Here is a 25,680-nt window from a genome sequence, read left to right on the forward strand (position 1 = left end):
AGATCTCCAGCCTAGCTGCAGCAGTCTGACTGCAGTTAACCTTGTTATACCATTTGAGGGGGTAGGGCTCATGACACATTTTCCTCTTTTTTTTTTTTTTGAATATAAGAGACTAGATTCATATGTAAAAGAGTGAAACTGTATTAAGTATGAAAGAAAATCTTTTCCCTGAGGAGAATAATGTGAAAGCTTTTGTTACAAGAGGAGGGAAGTTCTTACCTAGAATTCTTAGGACTACTATGCATGCAAATATGGTTTTAAAAAGGATTGACTTTAGGAAGTCTGATGACTGAAATAAAGCATAGCATTGTAGAAAGTTGAAAATAAACCAACAAGTTTGTATTTAGTAAAATATAAAGTTCGTGCTTAGTAAAAAATAACTGAGAAAAGCTGGAATATTTCATTTTTGAGATACTTTTCTCCCCAAAACCTCTCAAATCTATCCTACAATAAAATAAACTCTATCTCCTGGTTTCCTTTCACCATTCATCGTCAATTTAGCTGTATCTTTCTAAACCATGCCAGCTCCCGGCATCATGAGAAGTGATCTGTAGAACAAACTGGAGGGGCTGTGAGATTGTGTCAGAATCTAAATCACTGTGGCTTTAGTATTAGCCAAAAGGTTTCAAATAAATAGTTATGTTGATACATTTCCTGGTTACTTTTTTAAATGATTGGTTCATCTAACCATAAACAGTTTCTCGAACAGTGTTTTGGACATTGGCAGAACGATGATAAATTTTTTTTGCAGGCTCTTGGATATAATTTTGAATATGTGATTGTACAGAAAATAGAAAAAAGGTCTCAAAGGGAATAAAAATCTTAAATTTCCAGATTTAAAACCACCTCTCTCTCCCCCTCTCTCTCTCCCTTTTTTTTTTTTTTTTAATAATAATAGAGACTTTTATATCACACCTGCTTGCTGTGAGTATACATCTCTTCCTTTCTTAGAAGCATCTGTCAAGTGCTCTGTCAGCTCCATATGGTTTCACCAAGGCCTGTTGCCTTCGGTTTTCGTGAGCTCAGGTACCCAGCTGGCCACAGCAGTTTGATCACCAGAAAGTGGGAAGAGGCAGAGATTTGAGATTGACTTGAGGCTAAATTCAAGCTTTCCCAGCTTTTTCAAGCTTTTTTCCTTGTTATTGCAGTCTGTCTGTCAGACTGATAATTCCCATATGAATTTGTGTAATAGGACTGAAAAAAATTGTCTTTCAAAGTGAGTAATCCTGAAGCTGATGAGTTCGCTAATGAAATTATAACCACTGCAGTAAGGATGCTGCTCCATGTGATATTTTGGAATGGAACTACACAGTGATAAATGGCACCCGCCAAAGAAAAGATTAAGACCCAGCAGTAGATGAACAGAAGTGACTTAGCTTAAGACAATTGCTATCCAGGCCTTTAGCCTTAGTGCATTTTTCTCTAATTACAGTCTTTAATAGCTTCATTTGTAATGTCATTCTTAATTACACTTGAGAAAGAATCACTGAGTATTCTACTATGTTGTCATAAGCGATCAATTTATTTTGCTCTTTTTTAGTGTTTCTTTTGTGCCATACTGCTAGTGACTGATTTTTTGAAAAATGTAAACACTGGAGTAGGATCAAGCACATGTTTGCATTCTTGCAGAAGCATTTAAAGGCTATTTATCACTAAGAGATGGAATCCTTTATGTTAAAGCATGTGAGGTTGCTTTGTTCTGTGCCTCATTGTTACATACATAGCTAGTGGTCTTGGTTTCAGCAGGTGAGGGCTCAAGTTCTGCTTAGTAGATCAGGTTTCCTGTTTCACAGTTGAATGTGTGATCACTGATCTTGAAGTGTGGTTAGAGTGCCAGCAATCTCCTAAATGACCCTGAAATTGTTTTTCTTTTCCTATTATGGCTATCAGCTAAAGGATTTGTCCGTTTGTTTGCAACAATGAATACCACAATTGACATAAATGCAGGACAAAATGGAAATTTAACAGTTGAGTATGAGGCGTATCCAAAACCAAAGGAAGAAGTCTGGATGTACATGAACGAAACATTACAGAATTCATCAGACCATTATGTCAAGTTCAAGACTGTGGGCAATAACAGGTAATAAGAACGGCTTTAAGTGCTATTGATTTCACTGTGAAACAGCAAACTAGAGTCCGCTCCAAAAAAGATGAAAGTGGAGATGGCAAGAAAATTGTTTCTGAAAGGTCTTGCCAAAATGAGGCTTACTGCAGTACCTGGTGTGAAGTCTGCCAGCCGAGGTGTGGAGTAGTGCTGAGCTGAGTGCACCAAGGGACCATCGTGCCTCCCAGCTCACCTACATGATGCCACTGCTGCCTGTAAGCTAAACTAAGAATTCAGTTTGAACGCGGAGGCCCTGCACCATCACATAGTGTATGCAGAAGATGGTGCACTACTAATTTGTCTTGGCTTTTTGTGCAGTAGTTGATGGCAAGTTCTGAGCATTGCTAATGCTTTTTTTTTCTCTACAGTTATACTAGCGAACTTCACCTTACCCGATTAAAAGGAACAGAGGGAGGCATTTACACATTTTTTGTGTCCAACTCAGATGCCAGCTCCTCCGTAACATTTAATGTCTATGTGAAAAGTAAGTGAACAGTCTGAAATATTTCATTATCACAGTAATTGTATTTTATACAACATAATGTATGCACAAGATGTCACAGTGTGGTTCAGCATATGAGAGGCTTTCTGAAGTGAAGCACATGCTGCAAAACTATTTAAATGTCAAGATATAAAAGTGCAGAGTACTTAGAGAAATCACCTACTATCCAGTGTGACCTTACGTTCTGGCAAACATCCTCCAGAGGTTACTGGAGAGCAGACAGATAATTTATACAGGAACAAGAAAAAGTAGCACCTGGAAAGGTGGTCTCAAAAATGAGCCATGTACCATAAACCTTTGATAATTTAAGGTGGAGCAGGAGGTAGAAGGATTGCATACGTATAATTTGCATTTTTGTCTGCCAAGTTAAGCTACTAATTTTCTTCAAATTGTTTGAGTTGGATGTACAATTTGAAAATTGTAAGCAGAACTATTCATTTGTGCCTTTTGGCATCTAAATACTTCTGCATCATAATACATATCTGCATTGTTTTAGAGAAATCTGCATAGCTTTACAGTGCACATGCTGTTGTCTTTATGTACTTGTAAAAAAAAAAGGGATCAACCTCAGTTGCAAATAGTATTCTTCACGACAAAGGCTGAACTTGAAATTGAGTTAAGTGAAACTTTCAGGAAACTGTCCTTCATGGCAGAGCCATCCTGTTAGAGAATTTCTTACTCTCAGATATTGGCAGCTGCTAAAGGCAAAGATTAAGTACGGTAGGCAAACTGGAGAAACTAATGCAAGGTAGATAGTGATGCCTTCAAGCCTGGGACAACAAAAAGTATAGGAAGTGCAGTATATGCTGCAAATATGTTGTTGCAATGCTTTAGCAGTAATAGGTCTTTCTCTGGGCGTGGGCTCATGCGCAGGACCATTGAGACTTCCACATATTCACAAAATCCTATATATTAATTTCTGAATTCTTCCCATTTGACAATGAATGTCAGCATCTAAAGCATCAGTGATGTATTTGCAGTGCTGTAGTTGGGGTCTAGAAATGTAATTTGTACTCCATTTGGAACGTGGCATTTCTTCAGTTCTCCATAAATGCAGTCATCTGGGTTGTGCATTTCACTTCCCTAGCTATGATTTTGAGTTGAGGGCACTGGCAACCTCAGCTATCCTTTGCCATGTTGAATGAGTGTGGATCACAATCAGAAGGGGGAAATTGACTGTTGCAGAGATTAATGGAGCTAAGTGCTGAGCTAGACATTTACTTTCTGGGTAGAAATGGAAGAAATCACAAGTTGTGGAGCAATCAGCTCCTGTGAGGCTGGGTAATATTTCCCAACTTGCAGCATCATATATGTGCTGGGAGCAGGGCACTGTGGGATCTTCTGGCTGCTCAGGAGCAATCTGGGCAAAATAACTTTAAAAAACGACAGCAGTTTTGTCATCATCAGATGTCAGTTCTCAGTGTAGTTGATAAAGGCTGAAACCCCTGCAGGTCGTGGTCAGGGTGCCACACTAGGAATGGCATGGTGAAGCATTATGGCCGTGGCAGGAGAGAGTATGCATGACTTAGTTTTGAAAAGCTAGCCTGTGCAAACAGCAGCATTCAAGTATCATTCATTCTTGCTTCAACATGGAAGTTATCAATTTGGAAGTCTTGGAAACAGTAAGATCAGTCTTGGGATAAAATGAAGAGATTGAAGCCACCTCAGCAGAGCCTTGGTTACCATGTAGTGCGGCCCTGGGAGGGCTACTAATGTTGCTGAAATGATTTGATGCACTTGGCTCAGAAGGAGTTTCTTTTGGTGTTTTGCAAGTTTGTACTGCAAATATTTTTTCCTTTTGAAAAGGGAAGTTGAAGCAGATTGATCCCTCGAAGAGTATGTTTTTAGGAAAAATAAACTTTTCAGTAGCATGTAAGATGCTCATCATTTAGGTATGAAACACAAACTGCACAACAACAAAACATTATTTCAAATAGCAGAGTAACTGCAAAAGGTTAGTCAAGTGTGGGTGGGACAGATGCTGATCTAATCATGTGTCCTGATTTGGCCTTGTCACTGGGAACTTTGCATAAATAGCTGGGATCTAGCTTCTGCTGTTTACAAGTCTGGCTCAGGCGTGTAATCAGCAAAAAGCAATCAAACAGGTAAAACAGGATTCATAATCAGGGGGATATCTTCATGTAAACACAAATCGATGCTGAAGCATTTGCTGAAGGATGTGAAAAACCCTGTGCAGAAAGACTTTAAACACATTTAGCAATTGCATATGCTAATTTGAAACAATACTAAATTGCTGAAATAAAATGTAGTCAGTCATAGAGAGTATTACACGAACTAGGGAAGGAAGGAAGGAGCTCTGAAATTAGGAGCCAAAGGGAAAATTACAACTTGACAAGCAGTATGCTGAACTGAGCTACAATTAAGAAATTGTACAAATCTCCAGAGTGGCAAGTTACCATGCATCTAGCAATTAGTGGAGGAATCTTCAAGCTGGTATCTGCGCTTAATGCAAAATAATATCTGGCTATAATTATAGTCAACAAAATACTGTCTGTGCAGTTGGGGATCATGCTGCAGAGAAGAAAATGGTCACGGTGTTAGAGGGCACATGAGGCTTGGCATTTTTCCTGTTGTTGCTATATGCACTGAACAAATGAGGAGTCACTGTGGTGCTGTGGAAAGATTCGGTCCAGTCCAGAAAATGTGGCTGTGGAAGAAAATCTCTCTCTGTACTGATAGAAAATACCTATTAAATGTTACTTTTTAAACATCTACTTTCCTGTGCTAATTATGAAGAAATTGGGAATCAAAAGCAACTGAACCCACAATGTTGTTATTCAGAGCACTGAGCTGAAAGAGAATTGACTTATTTCAAATCTTTGCTATGTTCAGAATCAACACTGATAAGAGCTGAAAATCAGAAGGGGTGAAATGAGAAGTTTGGGGCATTTTTAAGTGAGGACTGCAGGTGCTGGGACATAGCACAAAGTTTTGTGGTGTTGTGACACACTGCCTGACACAGGTGATACACCTAAGCACACAGTTAGAATTTCACAATTCAGTCCTGTTGATAGGAGATAGGAAAGCTGAATTTCATATAATCCGTGAATGCTAAGACTGTGTGAGATACTGCCTGCTATCAAAAAAGTTCTGCTCCAAATGAGTAATGTTGAAAACCCGTCTCAACATTTTGCAACAGTGTTTGGTTCTGGGTGGTTTGCATAAGACACAGCATGAGGATTTAGAAATGAAAGAACATTTGGTTCTTGTAACATGACTCATGAGGAGATGCTACATTATTGAGAATATATGTGCTTTATTGCCTCCAATTTAATCAGCAAGTAGAATATTCATTAAAAACGGTGTGCAATCTTGTCACATGGATTTTATCTGAAATAAATTGCTTTTTTCCACAGTTGTCAGTACAGTCTCACAAGTTCCTACAGTATTAGAAAATCATCTTAGGTTTCTGTAAAGTTATATTAACGGTTAATAGACTTTTAATTTGTGCCAAGTGAACATCTTTGGCATACAGTCTGGCTTTGCCATTGTTGTCTTTTTTTTTTTTTTTTTTTTTCTAATTTGCAAGGAAGCTAATATAGCTGTGGCTTCTAATTCTAGTTCTCCAAGAAATAAATCTTTCTAATATTTGCCAGAGTCATGTTGGCGTTGTCCTTGCCTGAAGGCCTGTGACATTGGGCTAAGGACTGCAAAGTCCACCTAATTGCTTTGTTTTCCCATCATACTTAACACAGCAGCTCTGAGCTGCATGCAGCACCAGCCCCAGTGCAGAGACAGGGACTGCAGCGTCATAGCATAGGGCACCAGCTGTCTGCCTTGCTCTGTAAACTACCAGAGCAATCAGAAATTACAGCTTGGGCAGCTAATACAGCCAGCCAAATATTAGCTTCCTTTTCATGCAGCATTTCAGATGGTGAGCCTGTTAGCCCAGTGTTTTACTGGGATGCATGCCCTCTGTGGGATAGGGATAGGCATTGGTTGCATTGCGCTCCAGTGTCTTTTCTGACTGTGGTGGTAATGTTTAATGGAGGGCAGATGCAGGAGAGGTGGAGTTTGACAGATGTAACACACACAGCTGTGGATTAACTGTCCTTGTTAAAAGCTGGTAAAGTTCCTCTGCAGGAACTGGAACTGCCTTCTTGTTTAAAACACATACTTTGTTCTGTACAGCTTGTGACTTTGCTTGTGTAGGGTCTTTCATCTGATCAACATGGAGGAGGTAAAGTGCTGTGAAATCCAATGGAAGCATTCAGTGTAAGAACAGAGATTTTCACAGCTGGTCAGTGCTGCAGGACCGTGGGCAGTTCAGTTCCCCTGACTCTATGGGTAGAAGCACACACAAGTTACCGGGGTGATGAGCATGTGGCAACGCAAATTCTGTGTTCCTTTAACATGAGACTCTCATTTGTGTGTGTTACAGCAAAACCAGAGATCCTTACCTTGGATATACTCAGCAATGGCATTCTTCAGTGTGTGGCAGCTGGGTTCCCAGCCCCTACCATTTACTGGTATTTTTGCCCAGGAACTGAACAGAGGTGAGTTAAGTAACCAGAGTCTCCAAAACCTATTCTAGATACAACACACACTAATAAACAATTAAAAATTAAGACTGAAAAATGACTTAGTAGCAGTTACATTGCATCACTGTTTTCATCAGTTTAGGTATTGCATTATTTGCAGTGGTTTGAAGGGAAGGGAACAGCATTTTCTGCTGTGGAAAAGTTAAAGCCAAACTTTCTCCCTGCTGCAGGCTAGCTAATGTTTATATCAGTTTGGCCCCAGATGACACACATTCTCTATCCAATTTCACAGAATGACAGTCACAGAATCACTTGTGAATACAGCTGTTATCTTTTGTCTTACTGTGTAATGATATAATTTTTCAAGACATAAAGTAATTAGATTTCTATTCACATGAAGCGTCTGACAAGTAAACAAGTCTGACGTTGTTATGTGTAAAACCTGATGCCTAGTTACCACATTTCCAAAAGGCCTGCAGAGTTCCACTGTGAAGTGAGCATCTGTGAAGCACATTTTCAGATTTTTGTTGGCTTGCACTGTGGTTGCGAATCTTACACTAGCAAGTCATGGATCTCCCACCTGCATCATTTCACTGGAACAGGTTGCCCAATGAAGTTGTAGTAGCCCCTTGCTGAAAGCATTCAAGGCCAGGCTGCACGCAGCTTTGAGCAACCTGATCTAGTGGGGGGTGTCCCTGCCTACAGCAGGGGGTTTGGAATGAGGTTATCTCAGAAGTCACTTCCAACCCAAAGCATTCTATGATTCCATGATTCCATGCAGGTTTAACGGTTACAAAACTTAAGAGTATGTACCCCTAGCCAGCAACAAGTGCAGACCTCAGGGTGTCCGTACAGCTTGTTCTGACAATTTCACCCACTACATGGAAGATAAGAAAGCACTGTGAGTGGGATAAGCTTTTAAGATAACATCTTCAGTTGAGTCTCATTGTGAAGCCGTGTTGTTTGAATTGCTGGTGGTCTGCCTTTGACTGCCTGCCTTCCTAGCAGCACCTGTCATTCATTCCTGAGAAGGCAGTCTTCAGCAGGTAACTGACAGCATTGTTCTTCCCAGGTGTTTTGACTCACCAACGATATCCCCCATGGATGTGAAAGTCAGTTACACAAATTCTTCGGTGCCATCCTTTGAGCGGATCCTGGTCGAGAGCACTGTTAATGCCAGCATGTTCAGGAGCACTGGTACCATCTGCTGTGAGGCATCCAGCAATGGTGACAAGAGCTCTGCTTTCTTCAACTTTGCTATTAAAGGTAATGTCTGGAGTGAACGCTGGTGCTGTCCACTTCTTGCTGTCATGCAAGAATTCGTCTTTTAAGTGTGTTGCCTTTGCCACAATAAATTTTATGGTTGCATGGCTGAATGTATGATTATATGTTATGATACGATTTCTGCCTGTAAAAGCATCACCTTCTCCTTTCAGTTAATATTTGTGGTAATATCTTCAGAACTGCAGAGCAATAGTTAGCTGGTTTTCTTTTACCTGTGCAGTGTGATCTAGACCAGGGACACATCACCTGCAGCATGGCACTAGTCTGCCTTCTCTCTGTCATTTTTTCTTCTCTTGTCTTTGTTTTGACTGTCTAGGTCCTAAACTCTAGGCCATGATCTCTTTCAAGATAAGACTGCATTTTTGTCTGGTTTTTATCACGTCTCAGGAAAATGTGGTCTCAGCATTGACTGGAGTGTAAGGGCTCTGCTTTCGTAAAAGAAGTAACATACTGCAAAAGTGCTTATGAGTTTTGTGAACACTACTGGTGGGTTTGTAGGGAAAAAAAAAAAGCACTAGAGCACAGATGACTCAAAATGTGTTTGTAAATCTCCGCTTGCTTTGGAAAACTTGCATGTTCTGCTAATGCTTTTTTTCTCTACTACTCAGATAGAACATACAAATAAGCTACAGTCAGGGTAGAGCCATATTCCTTTTCAATCCTATACAACCTCTGCTTTCAAACACTGGGTTGCAGAGATTGTTCTCGGGGGAGGAAAAGAGAAATTAGGATTTAGGAAAAGTCTCCTAACTAAGCTTCCTTCTTTGACTGTAAGCACATACTAGCTGATCTCAGTGTCATGCCTAGAGCTAAGGGTCTAGGGAAGCAAGTGATGTGGATTCTGTGCCAAGGCCTTCCTACTATATCCTAAAGATGGACTCTGATGGACTCAGAGCACTTCTGGGAAAGTGGAAACCTCAAATGATGTTACACAAGGAAGACTCAAGGAAAGCTTTTTCACTTGATTGTTTTTAGGGTATTTTTTCCTTTTTAGTATTTAGGCAGGATTTTCTCTGTTTTTCTTTCTAGAGCAAATCCGTACCCACACCCTTTTCACACCTTTACTAATTGCATTCGGGGTCGCCGCTGGACTGATGTGCATCATAGTCATGATCCTGGTGTACATATATTTGCAGGTAAAATCAACAGCTCCTCAAGTCGAGTTAGGAAAGAGTGGGAGCTGCCTGGGGGAGTGTCAGTACTAACAGCTGTTCTCTTTCCTTCCCAGAAACCCAAATACGAAGTCCAGTGGAAAGTTGTTGAAGAAATAAATGGAAACAACTATGTTTACATAGACCCAACGCAACTTCCTTATGATCACAAATGGGAGTTTCCTAGAAACCGGTTGAGTTTTGGTAAGTTTATATTGATTTAATTTCATCTGTGGAGTGAAACCTGCAGGTCTCATATGAGACCTTGGTCAAACATAGCAGGGTTTTGTCAAAAAGATGTTGTGCAGGAATGCAAATAGTGATAATTGCTCGTATTTACCTTGGGACACAAAGCAAGCAGATGTATCTACACTCGCTTCCCTAATACCGTGAAAGAGAAATCTAATCCCTTCCCAAAAAGTGCTTCAATTTGTTACACGGTGTATTGTTTTACTTTATTAGGTAAAACCCTTGGTGCTGGAGCTTTTGGAAAGGTTGTTGAAGCTACTGCTTATGGCCTATTTAAATCTGATGCCGCTATGACAGTAGCAGTGAAAATGTTGAAACGTAAGTGGCTGTCATCTGCTGCCCAATTTTTTCTATCTTCCTTCTGGTAGGTGCTATTTACTGAGCATTGCATTTTGCCTTGCAGCAAGCGCCCATTTAACTGAAAGAGAAGCCTTGATGTCAGAGCTAAAAGTTCTCAGTTACCTTGGTAACCACATTAATATTGTGAATCTACTTGGAGCTTGCACTATTGGAGGTATAGTATCAGCAGATTATTGATTAATTCTGCTTTTTTTTTTTTATCGTTGGAAGGAATAACCTTGAAAGGAGAGCCATTGCTGCTAAGTATAAACTTGTTAAATACGTGTATTGCCTAGGCAGGTTGCAGATCATCACAACTGTCATTTCTGAATTACTAAACCTAGGTTTAAGCTTATACTAAAAACAATGATGAGACTGCTGTAGGTGCAGCTGAAAATGAAGGCTGTTGTTATTCTCCTTGTGAGCCATTGTGTGTTTTTTTTTGAAGAGACTGCAAAACTTAAGGTATTCTTCCTCCACCACTCTATTTCTCTTGAATGAGAAGAGATATGTGAACTTGCTGGTATCCAGGGTATGCAGTCAGCAGCCCGGCTGCTTGCAGCGTTCCAGTCTGTGTGGATTGCAAGTATATCTGTTAAGGTACCACCAGAGTCACAATGTCTGAAAGGTAGAAAGCTGAGAAAAAGGATTTCCCAAATAAACCCAAGTGTTTTTTATTTAATATTAGCTTCAAAAATAAATATAAAAATAAGAAACTTTAAAAAGTTTATTTTCATATATAACAAAAGATACATAACAGCTGCAGTGTCTGATACAGAGTGATGCTGTCCTGTATTTTTAACTTAGGTGCTTTCAAGCATGAAAGTTGGTGGTGTTTCTTGCACAGATATTTGCTCTTTACGGTTTTTTTTTTCATTTTTCAAAGAAAATGAGCTTGTAAGAATTTGTAGTTTTAGGTAGATGCGAAATGTTTCTTACTTTCACTTACAATGATTTAAATAGGTTAAAAAGCAGTTTCAAGTAGTCGACAAAGCAGAGCTGCTGGCTCGAGTGCACATCACTGACAGCTGAAGGAATGTGGTCTGGGAGCAAATCCCGCCACAAAAGCTGTATTCTCTGTTATAAAAGCTGTAATTATTAACTGCAGAAAAATGGAAATAAACTGTTGAGGTTAAGAAATGGTGGTGCAGAATAAGCGTACAGATGAAATAACACGCAGCATGATTACACATTCAAGGGCCATAGCTGCAGTCATTCACTCAGAAAACGTATATTTGATCTATAAACATCCGTGCTGGAGATGACTTGATTCTCCTTTCCGATTTCATTTTAATATTCTAAGACCTTGTGCAGTGTAGTTTTCTGTCCCAGCAGGCTGTTCTATTTGAATGATTTTTCTTATTATACTAAGGAATATAACACTCTACATCATTTCCAAAACATTACTGAAGGAGTGTGAAGCTCTACTGTAAACAGAAGTGAATCAAAGGGATTAATGTTTGAAGCCTGAATTACTCGAACGTTTGGAACAAATAACTTCCTTCAGGAAGTGAGCAAAATCAAACAGATGTGTCTGGCCAGAAACATTATCACAAGAAGAAAAAGACTTATTTGTTTAATTTTATGTACAATGCAGTACTACTGGGGAGGGTGGAAATTAATTGGGAGTGACACAACTTTCGCTGGACAATAGCTACTTGCCTGTGAAAGAGAAGAAGCTGGGTCGCTTGTCTTAACTTTTGATGTTTAGTCAGTGTAAGGCGTTGTGATTGTTAATAGACAAGTCTGTCTGCTTTGCTGAATGGTGTCTTTATGTAAGGTTTTCTGCTTTGGAAATAATGCCCACCTGCTTTCTCGACCTCGTGTACTTCTACAGGGCCCACACTGGTCATTACAGAATATTGCTGCTATGGCGATCTCTTAAATTTTCTGAGGCGGAAGCGAGATTCATTCATTTGTCCAAAGCATGAAGAGCACACAGAAACAGCTGTTTATGAGAACCTTTTACACCAGGCAGAGCCCACAGCGTAAGTGTGACCTGCTGAAGTGTGTGTGTGTTCAGGAGACTGAGAAGGACGGGATGCTGAGGTTCATTAGGGATGAGGAATTGGGAGGACCCTTTCATGCATCAGGCTTTGAAGGTTCTTTGCTGCGTAAGGAAACAATTTAGTTAAAGAGATGATTTGTACAGTGGGTGGCTTATTCTAACAGAGCTCAATTCATTGTATACACTCTGTGTTTTACTTCTTTGTCAAATTTCCTGTAGTTATTTCATGCAGCTCCTTGGCTCTGATCTTCATATCTATTTGTGTTTATCATTACTGTTAAACATTGGCAGTGCTCATTTAAAATCTTGAATAACAATCCCCCCAGTGTTATGGTGTTAGTATTCTGGGTTCTCACAAGTTCCTGCCTTCAGAAATGACTTTCTACAACCCAAACAGTGTCCTCCAGTGTTTTAAATGAGCTGCCACTGGTAGCCCATTAGATTGTGTGGTGCCCTAACCCGTGTCACCATTCAGAGATTGCTCTTGTGCTTTTATTTTTCAGTTACTTCATCTGTATATGTTTAGCTCTTCTGTTTTAAATAAAAGCCTAAGTTCTTTCTGAGTACATTTCCAAACACAGTTCCTGCTAACTCCTTCCTTTTGCAAAGTGAAGGATACTTAATTTACCAACCTGGGAGCTGTGACAATACCTATCCATTTTTATTTTCAGTCCGTTCACTGTCCCAGTGGGCCCATCACTCTTAATTAGCAGGCACAAAAGAGCCAGGAAGCCTCTAAGGAGGAGTTAAAATCCTTTCTTACAACTAGGTCTAATGCTGGTGAAGCTGTTTGTGACAATGTGTGGATAACTGGTGATGTCAGGAGCATTGGTACCAAAGTAACCATGAACACACAGATTTAAGTTGCTACCGGATGTGTGTCCATTTCTCAGTGCAAGAATCCCACTGCTTGAGCATGTTTTGTAAACTGAGGTATTAACTAGAAGGTATTGTCCAAATTCTTTTGTTAGTATTTACTGCAACATTGCAGCTGCTGAATGCTTCATATTTGTGGCTTAGTGGTGACCAAAGCTGTCAGTGATCTCATCCCTACTTTCCATGTTAGCTATGTGGCTGCATTTATTGTTCATAAACTTGAGGATCAAGGACCATGTGTGTGAGTTCTAATGGCAATGAAGTGAACTATGCTGACGTGCATCCATCATTTCCAAAGGGGCATACCTATGTATATATAAAATGTATAGCATGAATTATATTATATAACAACAAGAAGACCTAAAAAATGTAGCAGATAACTGTCTCAGGCCTCATGTGATTCTTTGTAATACTTATGAATCCCCTCTGGGACTCAGGATGATCCAAACTAAGTTTTTTTAACCATTCATCTTCTGCATTTCAATTACCACCTCATTTGCAGAAACATGCTGATAGAATCCAGCCTAAGCAGAAGAAGGAAGCATTAGCAGGTCCTGTGAAACATCTGGTCATTCATTTATAGACTGAAGGCTGTATGAATAGTATAGATACAAAAGATTTTGTTTGCTTTCCTGAGCCAAACTCCTAACTTTGAGGTGTTAACTGTACTGATAAACCTCTCTCTCTGTACAAGCCTTTCCTCATCTTTGTTACATGCCCATGATTCTCCAATCATTTATAAAGCATTATATTCAGAAGGTTGGTGCAACATCAGCTTTTTCTTCAGATGGCTTTTGAGATCCTTTTCACCTAAATCATGTTTCATTTCATCTGCTGCCTCTGCAGGGATGCTGTCAGTGAGTACATGGACATGAAACCAGGAGTGTCATATGCAGTTCCCCCAAAAGCTGATAAAAAAAGGCCGGTGAAATCTGGTGAGTACAATGATGAGAAATTGTTTTCTTCTGGGAGTGTAGAGAAGAAGGCTTTATGGATATTTTCACATGAAACTTTCCTATGGTGGATGGGGACAATTAAAACTCATGAAGTGGTATGAGAAGGCTTAAAAAAGAACAGTATGGTAAATTACAGTGTAATCTATTTTTCCACACTTAATTGGAGTGTAAGGATTACATTTTGCTTTTTGGCAATGGGCTATTTATGTGGCTCTGGTCTAATACTTTCTCAAATGGCTGGTGTGTTTAATGTAAGATAAATCTGTTTCTAGAAGATGATACATGGTCCACTCAAGAGCTGTTGGTTTTTATATTGCATAGGATCCTATACCGATCAGGATGTTACCCTTTCCATGTTGGAAGATGACGAACTTGCTCTAGATGTTGAAGATCTATTAAGCTTCTCTTACCAGGTGGCAAAGGGCATGAGCTTCCTTGCCTCTAAAAACGTAAGTTCATTTTTTATGTTACGAGGTAGCATACGGACCCTTCTGATCCTGGGTGGTGCCTCCTAGGGCTCAATCTTCAGCCCTTCACTTTCTGGAGCACACAGATAGTTTCATAAGAACTCCTGATGGCTTTGGAGACGCTGAAGCCCATGGGAACTTTAAGGAGCTATTTTTTTTCAGGCTTCTCTGCTGCATGGCAATTGGATGTAACACATGGCAGAACCAAAAAAGCCTAACATGTGGACATCTTCAAAAATAATTAAATCTTAAGATTTTAAGATTTCTTCTCTGTACTGCTGGAGAGTTTACAAACTAAAGAACAGTGAAAAGACAGCTGAAAAGCTATCTGTTTGCTTAAAAGTGCCTCGAGTATCTGTACAGTTTTAAACAAAGCTGCACTTGTTACTTCTCACAGTGCCTTAAACAGGGGAGTTATCACACCATGTGCTGGTTGTTTTTAGCGTTATGGCTTAACGTACATGGTACATCTTATTTTTAATTTTCTGAAAAGAGAATCAGCCTACAGACCCACAGATGATCTTCTTTGGCTGCAGGGAGCATAGCAGATGCTTTCTGGGTTCTTAGGAGAGGTACTGCCTAACAGAAAGGGTCTGATAAAGAACACAAGTCTTAAATGATTAATGAATATGATCTTCCTACAGTATTTCCTACGTTTTACTTTCAAAATATTACTAACCATGTAAACATTGTGACAGGATTGTACAGGTGCACCTTTGATAACGTGCAAAAAAACCCAACGCTTGAGCAATTTAAGGTAATCCTGTGATCCTTCATTGATACTGGGAATTCTGATCCACAGCAAGTCTACGTTGAAAACTGCACTTCATTTCCCTCCCTCCCCCCCCCCCGCCCCCCCATTATTTTTTCCTTCAAACCCTTTACAGTTGTTGTTGTTGCTGTTGTTGTTTCCAATCTATTGCCAACTTCAGAACAGTCCCAGTAGACAGATTTTAATGGTCTTCACCAGATTGCTGCATCCTGCAATTTTCAGGGCGTCCAGTGCTTAGTGCACATATTCTTTCTCTCATTTTCCAACAGAATAGCCCCAGGAGTCACTATGCCTCATTCCCAGAGATGGTTTTTGTTATATTTTTGCCACTGATACAAATAGCCACTGTAGTACTGAGTAGCAGAGGCAGTAATGAATATAACACCACAGCCCTAAGACCTTGGGAAGTAACACACAGTATTTGTCTGGCAATGCAGAGTTACTGGCTTTGTTACAGCATTAAGCTACAGTGTGCTAACAGGTTACTGCGCTTGGTCTTCTTTGGACATTGTTAGCTAGGCTGGATGGTGCCATGGGCAGCCTGATCTGGTGCATGGCAGTGTTGCTCACAGAAGGGGATTGGAACTGGACCCCTTCGAACCCAAACCATTCTGTGATTGTGTGCATACAGGCTCTTAGCTTCAGCTAGGGAGCACAGAGTGGCTTGGACTGATGGATAAAATGCTTCACATTGCCTCGTGCCCACAGGGATGGTGGTACTCAAAGCCCAGCATCATGGAGTGTACCCAGCTTTTTTCTGCAACTCTATTGTATATCCAAGCTCAGATGCATAAAAGTGCCTCTGTGAGGGAGTTGGGATTGGAGTCAGTCCTGGGGTTATAAGTCTTTTATTGAGCACACGATGCCTTGATCACAAGACAGTTCCTCCTCCAATGGACAAAGCCTTTATTCATTGCCAGTTGCACTGCTCTGGGAGGAGTCAGGCAGAGAAACTGGACATTTGGCCATTTCTGCACTTCACTGCTTCTGTGCAGTTGCTCTCTCTGCTTTACATATGCAAAGTGAAGATATTGGAGGGCAATGTGGATGAGAATCCCTTAGGAGAGTAATCGTCCTTAAAATTAGTTTCTTGTGTAAGCATACCAGGGGGACAGAGATTCAGATGCTTATGTAACATGCTGCTATTGTTTTGTGAGTATGATTTTCTTAACTCTCCAGATATTTTTATAATATATATATTTGGTAGGGAATTCCACAAAAAATGCAGAGAAAAGTAGAACCATATTCAGCTATTTTTTAGACAGCTGTGCTTGCAGACTGTATACCATCAGCACAGCAGGAGCTTAGCACTGTCATTCCTAGATGGAAAAAGAGATTATTTCATTAGAGAAACACCTCAGTTCTCTAGCAAATGCAGATGGGCTCTGGCTACATACAAAGAAAACATGATTGCTGGAAAACTCAGCCACCCCTCTGGAGCTGCAGCTACAAACATACACACACAAATGAGTGCTGGAACATAACCTAGCAAGGTCAAAGATTCTGACATGAAGATTGCCATTGTTTTCAAATATTTAGGCCTGCTTATAAAATTCTCCTAGGTACTTAATACCTTATGCTTTCCAAAGGAGTATGTTTGAAGTGGGATTCAGTTTTCTAACTTGTCTACCTTGAAATTGTTACCATAATTTTCTCAATTTTCAGCTTTTCAGCGCTTTCTCCTTCATCACAATGGCTTCTTTATAAAAGATTATTTCAGAGACAAACCACATTCTCTCCTTACTCCTCTTCTGTTAGGAAACAGGCCAATAACTTCCTCATAAAAAGCTGGAGAAAAAAAGTCTGTCCCTGGCATAGTACAAGTGTGTTAAAATTTAGCTGCATGAATTGTACGTGGCTTCATTATGACTTTCAGCTTGCCACAAAATGCATAATGTAGTAAGTTTATGCTAAGAAAGCATGTAACTGAGCAACAGGCTGTCATGAATATTAAGAAATAACTTTGTTTGTTTGTCATTTTGTTATTTAGTGCATTCATAGGGATCTGGCAGCAAGAAATATTCTTCTCACTCATGGTCGAATAACAAAAATCTGTGACTTTGGCCTGGCAAGAGATATAAGGAATGACTCAAATTACGTAGTTAAAGGCAATGTAAGTATGTGGTATTTTATCCTCTGGGTTTACATTAGGAGTGTTCCTATTGACTTGACTTGCAAAGAGTCTCCTTCCTATGCAAAGACCTAGATTTCTCAGTTCTGCTGTAGATTTATTCTGGTCAGTAGTGTGAAAAGGGGAAATAGCTGATGGAGATTTGTGTACTAATACATACATGTTGTTATCCTGGATAAAACAACCAAATACATGTCATAAGGGAGGAGACATTTTTGCTGCATCAGTAAAAATGCACCATCTTCCTATTAGACACAAACATGTAAGCTAAGAAACTGCGGGCCTTACTGTAGTGATATTCTGTTAGGCCAGTCCTAAAAATAATTATTTTGCAACTTTTGCTATATTTCTGCATTACTGAAATATCTAAGTAATCAGGGTTTGCATCTTGATTTTTGCTAAAAAATATAACTCAGAAACTGCATTATGAAGTCTGAATTTACTGATTAGAGCACAGTGGGTGGCAAAATTTTATGCACAGATCTTAACCTCATGTAGATAAAAAATACAGCTTTAATTTGCAGCTATAGGTCAAGCCCTTTAACAAGACAACGCATGAAAAATGCTTAAAACCTGTACAGATAAATACCCATTCCATTAGTACCTGCCAGCCCTCTGCAGAGGTACAAAGAAACACTGAAGTGATGCAGAGTGCATTGGCAGAATTTGAAGTCCCCTTTTAAGTCCTAGAGTAGTAAATGAGCCTTGCTACAAAAGAAAACCTAGTCTGCCTGAGACTGAAATTGGAGAAACATGCTATGAAGTACAGGCCTTTTGCATCACAAACTGATTTTTGCTGCCTGGATGAATGTTTTAAATCTGTGTCAGATACATGCAGCCATCTACTCAAGGTACACACACTTTTCACTTACACCATTTTTCAAATGAAAAAAGGTCCTCCCTGCCCCAGCTGTCTCCATCAGCTGCTAGGGACATGACGCACGCCCAGCCAGGCTTTCAGCACGCTGATGAAGAGATTAAGTTCTACTCCTCAGTATTTTTGCTCAGTTAGCCTCTCAGTTTCTGGCACCTCAGATGTCTTGAGTATCTCTGCTGTTCTGCTCTCAGCCTGAAGTCCTCTGAAGTCCTGGGTACCTACAGCATCCCTGTTGTAAGCTGCAGGAGAGACAGCAGTGTTTGTTGCATTCAAAAACGATGTTCATACTGCTAGGTGCCTGATGGTTGAGGTTAGGGAACAACAGGAGCACAAAGAATTCAGGAGTGGCTGTCGTGGCAAAATATGGAGTGGCATTTAGTGAAAGAAAGCTGCTTTTGGGCTCAGGGTCAGACCAAGAGCTGCTTGATCAGCCAAGGCTGCTCAGAGTGGGAGGTACAGACCAGCAGCTTAGGAGGGAAGTGAACAGTAAGTAATTAAGTTTTATGCGTCTGGGCTACATTTTAAGTTTTCTGAGTCATCTGACAACAGGATTTTACTTAGCCTGAAAGGGTCAGAGGAGGATAGGCTGCATCTGCCCGGCAGAGGAAGCAGTGGCTGCGGGAGGCGTCTGGGTGCAGCTGGCTTGATCTTAACACAGAGCAAGGCAATTGGGGCAGGGCAAATCTTAAGGGCAGGAGCCTGGCTGGCTCCCACAGGCAAAGCAGAGAGTGGAAAGACAGTTTGTGCCTGTTCCCACACAAACATGTGAAAAATGTCAGTATATATTTCACGCAAATTTTTGCTGAGAAGCTAAAGCAGATGTCTTAACTGTTGACTAAAGCTTTGAAGCATCGTGGGGATGGTAGCCAGTCCACAGAAGACTTGTGTGTTTGCCTAAGGAACTACGCCATGTGCATGTAGATTATTTTGTTCTCCCTTCCATCCCCTGTAAACCAGAGGGATTCACACAGTATACAAAAAATCCAAATAAAAAGAACTGCACAAGTTTGGTAGACCTGCAGAGAGGTGAATCTGTAACAGTGCACTGCATGGAGACTCTGAAACGGAAGGATTTCCGTCTTTAGTTGGATCCTTCTTTTGATTTAGCATGTATTAAAAGTACATAATAGGTTTAAAAGGTTGATTCTGTGTTGCCCATTGTCTTAATTTAATCCCTTTTCCCTGGACAGGCCCGTCTCCCTGTGAAGTGGATGGCACCTGAAAGCATTTTCAACTGCGTTTACACCTTTGAGAGTGATGTCTGGTCTTATGGAATATTGCTTTGGGAACTCTTCTCTTTAGGTAAGCTCCATCAAAATCTGTACTTTGGGGGGTTTTTGTTTCACCTTGGCTTTACTCCATCTGCATCTCACCTGCTCTCTCAACAGGAAGCAGCCCTTACCCAGGGATGCCTGTGGACTCTAAGTTCTATAAAATGATTAAGGAGGGATATCGGATGTTCAGCCCCGAGTGCTCCCCCCCCGAAATGTAAGTGAGCAACCTCTACTCACCAGACATAAGCAAAGATGCAAAGAAAGGGAAGCTTCTACATTCACATGAAGACTTTCTGTATTCATCCACTGTCTTTTAAAATTTCTCTGAGTCTTAAATAACAAATCTAACTAGTTTAGTAGATGCCGTTGTAGTTAAAAGCAGTGTAACACACTCGTGCCTCGTAGAATCTGATCACTTTATCATGGTACATGCTCCGTGTAAGTAAATTATTGACAGATCGCAGCACATACTACACATATTTAATTCTGATAAAGCAGTCAGTGGCTGTACTTTTGTGCTGTGCTTCCCGACGGCAAGGGGACTGGCTCCTTATCTTCGTCATGATCTGTCTCCAGTTCTGTATGCTGGAAATGGCTCGGCACTTAGCAAGCTGTCAAAGAAAACTGTGTCCAGATACTCTCATTAGCACCGAGGCTTTTGTTGTCACAAGCACGGCTGTTAGCAGCATTATTCTTTTCTTAACACTCATTTAAGGAAGCTAAACTGTGCAAGTGGGTCACGTTTTTCTGTCAAATAATAATGCAGGTGGGATAAAAGCTCTCAGGCTGTCCTTCTGGGCAGTACCCAATTGCAGTATCTTCGCAGGTATGACATAATGAAGAGTTGCTGGGATGCCGATCCCTTGCAGAGACCCACATTCAAACAAATCGTGCAGCTGATAGAACAGCAGCTTTCAGATAATGCCCCCCGGGTAAGTTTGGGCTCTATATGGGTCAGCAGTTTTTTGGACTGGAGCTGGGAGAAGCAAAGATCTTCCGTATATTTTCCAATAACCATTATCATTTATGCATCTTTGGATGGTAAATTTAGGTGATAGGAGGGACCAGCTAGACAAGGTTCTTTGCATGGTTGGTGTTTCTCACTTAAAATATACTTGACAAGAATTTTGATGTTACAGAACACAGTGGCACTATCTAGATTCATCTAAACTATGAAAAAGAAATCTATTAGTCTGAGAAGAATCTCAGACATTAAGTATACTTAGCTTTAGTTAGAAAAGCTTTCTGGAGGAAGAAGTTGAGTTTTTGATGTCCTCCTTCCTCTTACCACTTTATCTAGCTGTATGTATTTAGCCTTGAAGGTATATTGTGATCAAGTGTATATTCACGCTCTTTCCACCATTCTCTAGTAAAAGCCTGTCCAGAGGGTAACTGGACAAAAGAGTTCAAAGAGAAAGTGGATCCATCAGACTTGGACTTTTTTCACAATAACACTGAGTGCAACTGAGTTTTATAAAAGCAAATTTAATATCTGGTTTAAAAATAAGGCTTCCTTTCACCTTCTAGATGTTGTGTTTGGGTAGAGTGTAAGGCTTCCTGACAATTTGAGAAAGAGGAAACTGAAAGCTGCTGGTGTTCGATTGCATCCTGTAGCATATTTTTAGCAGGTGCAGGCATCATTAAAACAAAAACAAAGACTGTGAAGTAAAAATTAAAGAGGTTTCTGGGGGCATTTTAGGAATAATCGGAGCAGTATTTTTCAAGCTTGGTTTAAATTTAGCATGCAATTGTAAGATGAAGTGTTTTTAGTAAGTGAGAATGAGATTCTTGACTCTTAAAAGAGCTGTTGAGCCCACAACATGTTGAAGCAACATGTTTAGGTTTGTCAAGAATTCCCTGAGTTGGGTGCCATTCATGTCAGGTAGCACAGAGAGGGAGATGGCTCACTGAGGTGCGAAGGGATGGGGCTCCTGCAGGGTATTGACAGCACTGTTTGGCTTCTGCAGGTGTATGCAAACTTTTCCACTCCACCTTCCAGTCAAGGCAATGCTACAGATCATTCGGTGAGGATTAACTCAGTGGGTAGCAGCGCTTCATCTACTCAGCCCCTCCTGGTACGTGAAGATGTTTGAGTGGCATCTGGAAGAAGAGGAGCCCAGCTGCACTTGCTTTTTGTTTGTATTGTGTAGGGGGTGAGAGAGGGAGAACTATTTCTTTTACTTTTACTCACTACTACCACTGTGTAGCTGAAATGTTGTTGTAATACTGTCCTTTACCACACACTGTTAGACATAAATTTAATGTGCTGAGCACGGTTACAGGCATCATTGCAGTGTTAACTGAAGCTGTATATATTTTGCTATATTGTGTGTATTTGCAGTAGAGAGCCAGATCTGAAGAAGAAAAACACAGAAAACACAAAAGAAACCCTGGGCCAGGGTATTGAATGAGATGACTACAGATCAAACCAAATCTGCAGTGGTCCTCGTCTGAAAAAAGCGTGTAGTCATTTTCTAGTTAATCTTGTTTTGTTGAATTTAAGAAATAAACAGATACAGAGCAAAGTACTTTGCAAACCCCTGGTTCCATATCCAGCCACACCTGAGAGGCTTTCCCCAGCAGAAACCGCAGGTTGAAGGCCAGAAGGGACAGCGCATCCCTGGGCAAGAAGTGGGCAGCCAAGGGATGGACATGGGCAGCACAAAAGAGAATTTCCAGAGGCTCTGGGGCATGAAGCAGATCTGGAAGGGAAAGACTTCAGTCTTTATTTCCTACCTGGGCTGTCAGCAGTGCAGATCAGTCAGTAGGTTTCTGTGGATACTTGCACCACATCCCGCTGACATTCCACCACGTAACACCCCTGAAGTCAGAATCGCAGGGATGAGATGCTTGGTTTGCTAAGAGCCATGTCCAAAAGCATTCACTAAAGATAGGTGGGCTCTGCTGAGCTGGTCAAATGACAGGAGGAGGGTTGCTTATAGTAAATGGAGCGTTAGAGGAGCAGAGGCCGTTTAATGAGACATCTTATCTTGGCAGGAACAGAAGCAAAAAGTTCTGTCCTGAGGGCCCTTTTCTTATCTTGTGATATGCAGGTGAATATTTCCCACAGGCTGGCCTGGATAATGCTCTCAGGAAAGGGCTATTCCTCCCATAAGTCGTTTCATCTTTCTATCTCTGTGGTGGTGCTGAGATCTCAAAGAAGAACTTAACTGGGAAGCACTGAATTTTTAAATGGAACAGAACAATGTATACCTTTAGTCTTGTTTGGTGGCACATATGAAGCTGTGGGATCAGTTTCTGTTGGGCCTGGGATTGTGCTTAAGTACCTTATAACTCCTTTTCTTCCTGTTGGAAACACTGTTGGTTCTTTTTTTTTTTTTTTTAACCTTTGTTCTGTCACCTTTAAATTAGTAAATGCGACAAGAGAAGCATTTTTCAGACAGAGAGTACTAGTTAAGTACCTATTTATTTACATTGCACTTAAGCACTCTGTAACTTATATTTTACCAGGATTTTGGTTGAGTTTACATGCATTTTAAATGTGTAACTAACTGCCCAAAATGCAAGACAATTGTAAATACACACACTGGTAGTACATTTTAGGTAGTGTTGAATACCACATTCTTTATATGCCCGTGCATTTGGTTTATTGTTACAGGAATCTTTCAGAGTTAGTCAAAAAGTAGCCATTTGCACTGATCTTACTTAGGCTGTTGCACCTTTCCAAAGTTAGCCAGTTGTTTGGAGGCACTCTTATGCATACTTGTTGTTGAGCATTTTCAGTTTAATGCTATAAAAGCTCTTTCGTAGTGTGTTGGCTTTCAGAGCAACTGTAGACAAACTAGTTTTATAATCATAGATGTCTTGGTACTTTATGGACATTTAGCTGAAAAAAAGTTTGGGTTTTTTCTTTCTTAAAATTTATATTTTTATAATTTGGGGGGGGGGGGTTGAAACTTATTTTGCAATGGCTTAGTGTTTGAATGGTTTTATGCATTGTTTTTGTAAATATGGAAATGTAGCAATAATGTCCTTTTGACTATTCTCAGTCCTTGAGTCTCAAAAGTATTTTTTTATATATATATATATGCAAAAACTATATGTATAAATATGTAAGTGTTCAAAAGTTTATGAAACACTTTTGGATATGTTGCTCGGTTGTAGAATTGCAGTTCAGAAGACTTCAAATAAATCTGTAAATATGTATTCACATGCTACCAATGTGTACTATGTTAAGATGGAATATTTTCATGTAAGTCTTAATAAATTCTTGGGTTGAAGCAAAACATTGATGTCTGGCCACACAGAGGTCAGGTTGGGTATTCTAAAATACTTTTCAGATGTGTGCCAGAAAACCTTAATGTTTTTTCATTAGTAAACTTCTTTACTTGTATGATATGGGTATATGGTATATGGGACAATTGCATGGATACTTGGAATCAGCTTTATGCTGGAAAAATCTGCATCTAGAAGACTGATCCCATAGACTGTTGATACAGTCTATATGTCATGAATAATATTATTTAAAATTGAACAAAATCATCTCAAAAAGTCTCCCTTATTCAAAGTATGGTTGTAAGTTGGAGCCCCTGTGTACACACTTCCTACACACTTCGGCTGGACTGGCTGTACTCAATGTCTCAGGGAGAACACACCATTTGGTTAATTCATCTTCTTTAATGAGACAGTTGCACTGTACTGGTTGTTTTCCCAGTGGTACTGGATGTAATTAACGACCTGCATTTTGTGATGTCTATCTTAGTGAAATCAGAACTGGACAAATGTCCATTAAACTAAAAAAACGAATGGCAACTGCCTTTATACCTAGAACTGTCTGGATTTGGAAGTCATAGAAAGAGAACGTAATCCTTCCCTTGCTGGGCCAAGTACCACATTTCTAAGGGGAAACCCTCTGCTTTAGTTACTGCAGTACTGAAATATTTGAGTCCAGACCTGACCCTGTGCTAGTGTATGTTCTGCATCAGCATTGTTTGTACATGATGTAATTGCAAAGTAGTGTTTAGAGCTATCCTACCAAGAGCCCTGATAACTCCTGTGAGAAACAGACCTCAACCATTTTGGTCCCTGAACATTTTTGTTCTGTCTGCAGACCTCCTTGAAGAGCACCATTTCTTGAGAATTTCCCTTTTAAATTTTCTTTTTATTTTTTCCAACCAGGCCGTAGCTCTGTTTGTTAAAACTTATTACAGAAATAAGTTATAATATACAGAAATAAGAATAATGTTCTCAGGAGCCAGGAGTGCCAGCTTCACTGCTACCAGCTTTGACATAATGTTTTAATAATGCTTCAGAAGCTACCAAGATTATGACTGAATTTGAACCATTGCTTTCCTGTCTTACCTGCTCCCATGCTCAAGTAAATTAGAATTCATACCAATACATCCCCATTGTTGAATTGGTAGAAAGAATTCATGAATTCTCTTTCAGCATCTTCCAACGAGCTATTTTGTGTGTTATTTGGTAAGCACATTATCACTTTCATTTTCCTGAAATGTTTTTCAACCTAGAATACAGCAGCTCTGCTTTTTGAAAAAAAAAAAAAAAAAAAAAAAAAAGTTATATTTTCTTTTACTACAAGGCTTGCAATGATTACTGCCTCAGTTCTTGTTCATGGTCACACAGACTATTTTCTACTATATTATTTTCCTGTGCCAATTTTAAGCAGTTGCTTACACAGAAAGGCACATTATTAAGGTATTTAGTGGGTGTTATATTTGTCCTTCAAAGCATTATTGTACCCAGATAGAAAGATCCATGTTACCAGCATGGATCATCAAATGCTGGAAGGGAACCTGTAAAGGGAATGTAGCCAGGCTCTTCTCACTAGTGCCTAGTGTCAGGACAAATGGCACAAAGTGAAATGCAGGAGGTTCCCTCTGAACATCAGGAAACAGGTTTTGATTTTGAAGGTGCACTGGCACAGGCTGCCCAGAGGCTGTGGATTCTCTTCCCTGGAGATCTCCCAAAGCCACCTTGACATGGTCCCGGGCACCTGCTCTGGGTGTCCTTGCTTGAGCAGGAATGGGACTAGATGGGCCTGGATGTCCCTGTCAGTTTTGGCTATTCTGTGATTCTGCAATCAGCAAGGGCACTGGGAAATCTTGGCTGTAACATTCTGCGTGTCTAGCAGTCAAAAAATCCCACTCATGCTAAACACTGGAGAGCAACTCCTCCTCCATTCACATTACTATCTCAAGAAGAAAACA

General features: G+C 40.2%; 1 protein-coding gene across 1 annotated transcript in view; it reads left to right on the top strand.

Moving 5' to 3' along the window:
• The window catches only part of KIT (KIT proto-oncogene, receptor tyrosine kinase), a 51,696-nt gene extending 28,037 nt beyond the window's left edge, over nt 1-23,659 (top strand). The window contains exons 6-21 of the mRNA XM_042812059.1: nt 1,891-2,080; nt 2,473-2,588; nt 7,009-7,123; nt 8,181-8,374; nt 9,422-9,528; nt 9,621-9,747; nt 10,006-10,110; nt 10,196-10,306; nt 11,969-12,119; nt 13,862-13,950; nt 14,293-14,420; nt 17,201-17,323; nt 19,409-19,520; nt 19,607-19,706; nt 20,319-20,424; nt 21,460-23,659. Coding sequence (XP_042667993.1) covers nt 1,891-2,080; nt 2,473-2,588; nt 7,009-7,123; nt 8,181-8,374; nt 9,422-9,528; nt 9,621-9,747; nt 10,006-10,110; nt 10,196-10,306; nt 11,969-12,119; nt 13,862-13,950; nt 14,293-14,420; nt 17,201-17,323; nt 19,409-19,520; nt 19,607-19,706; nt 20,319-20,424; nt 21,460-21,585 — 2,000 coding nt within the window. The 3' untranslated portion in view covers nt 21,586-23,659. The remainder of the gene's footprint in view (nt 1-1,890; nt 2,081-2,472; nt 2,589-7,008; nt 7,124-8,180; nt 8,375-9,421; nt 9,529-9,620; nt 9,748-10,005; nt 10,111-10,195; nt 10,307-11,968; nt 12,120-13,861; nt 13,951-14,292; nt 14,421-17,200; nt 17,324-19,408; nt 19,521-19,606; nt 19,707-20,318; nt 20,425-21,459) is intronic.
• The last annotated feature ends 2,021 nt before the right edge of the window (nt 23,660-25,680 follow it).

The sequence above is a fragment of the Centrocercus urophasianus genome, unplaced genomic scaffold, assembly GCF_019232065.1.
Source record: "Centrocercus urophasianus isolate 14NV4802_14NV808 unplaced genomic scaffold, USGS_Curo_1.0 seq_13, whole genome shotgun sequence".
Taxonomy (NCBI): domain Eukaryota; kingdom Metazoa; phylum Chordata; class Aves; order Galliformes; family Phasianidae; genus Centrocercus; species Centrocercus urophasianus.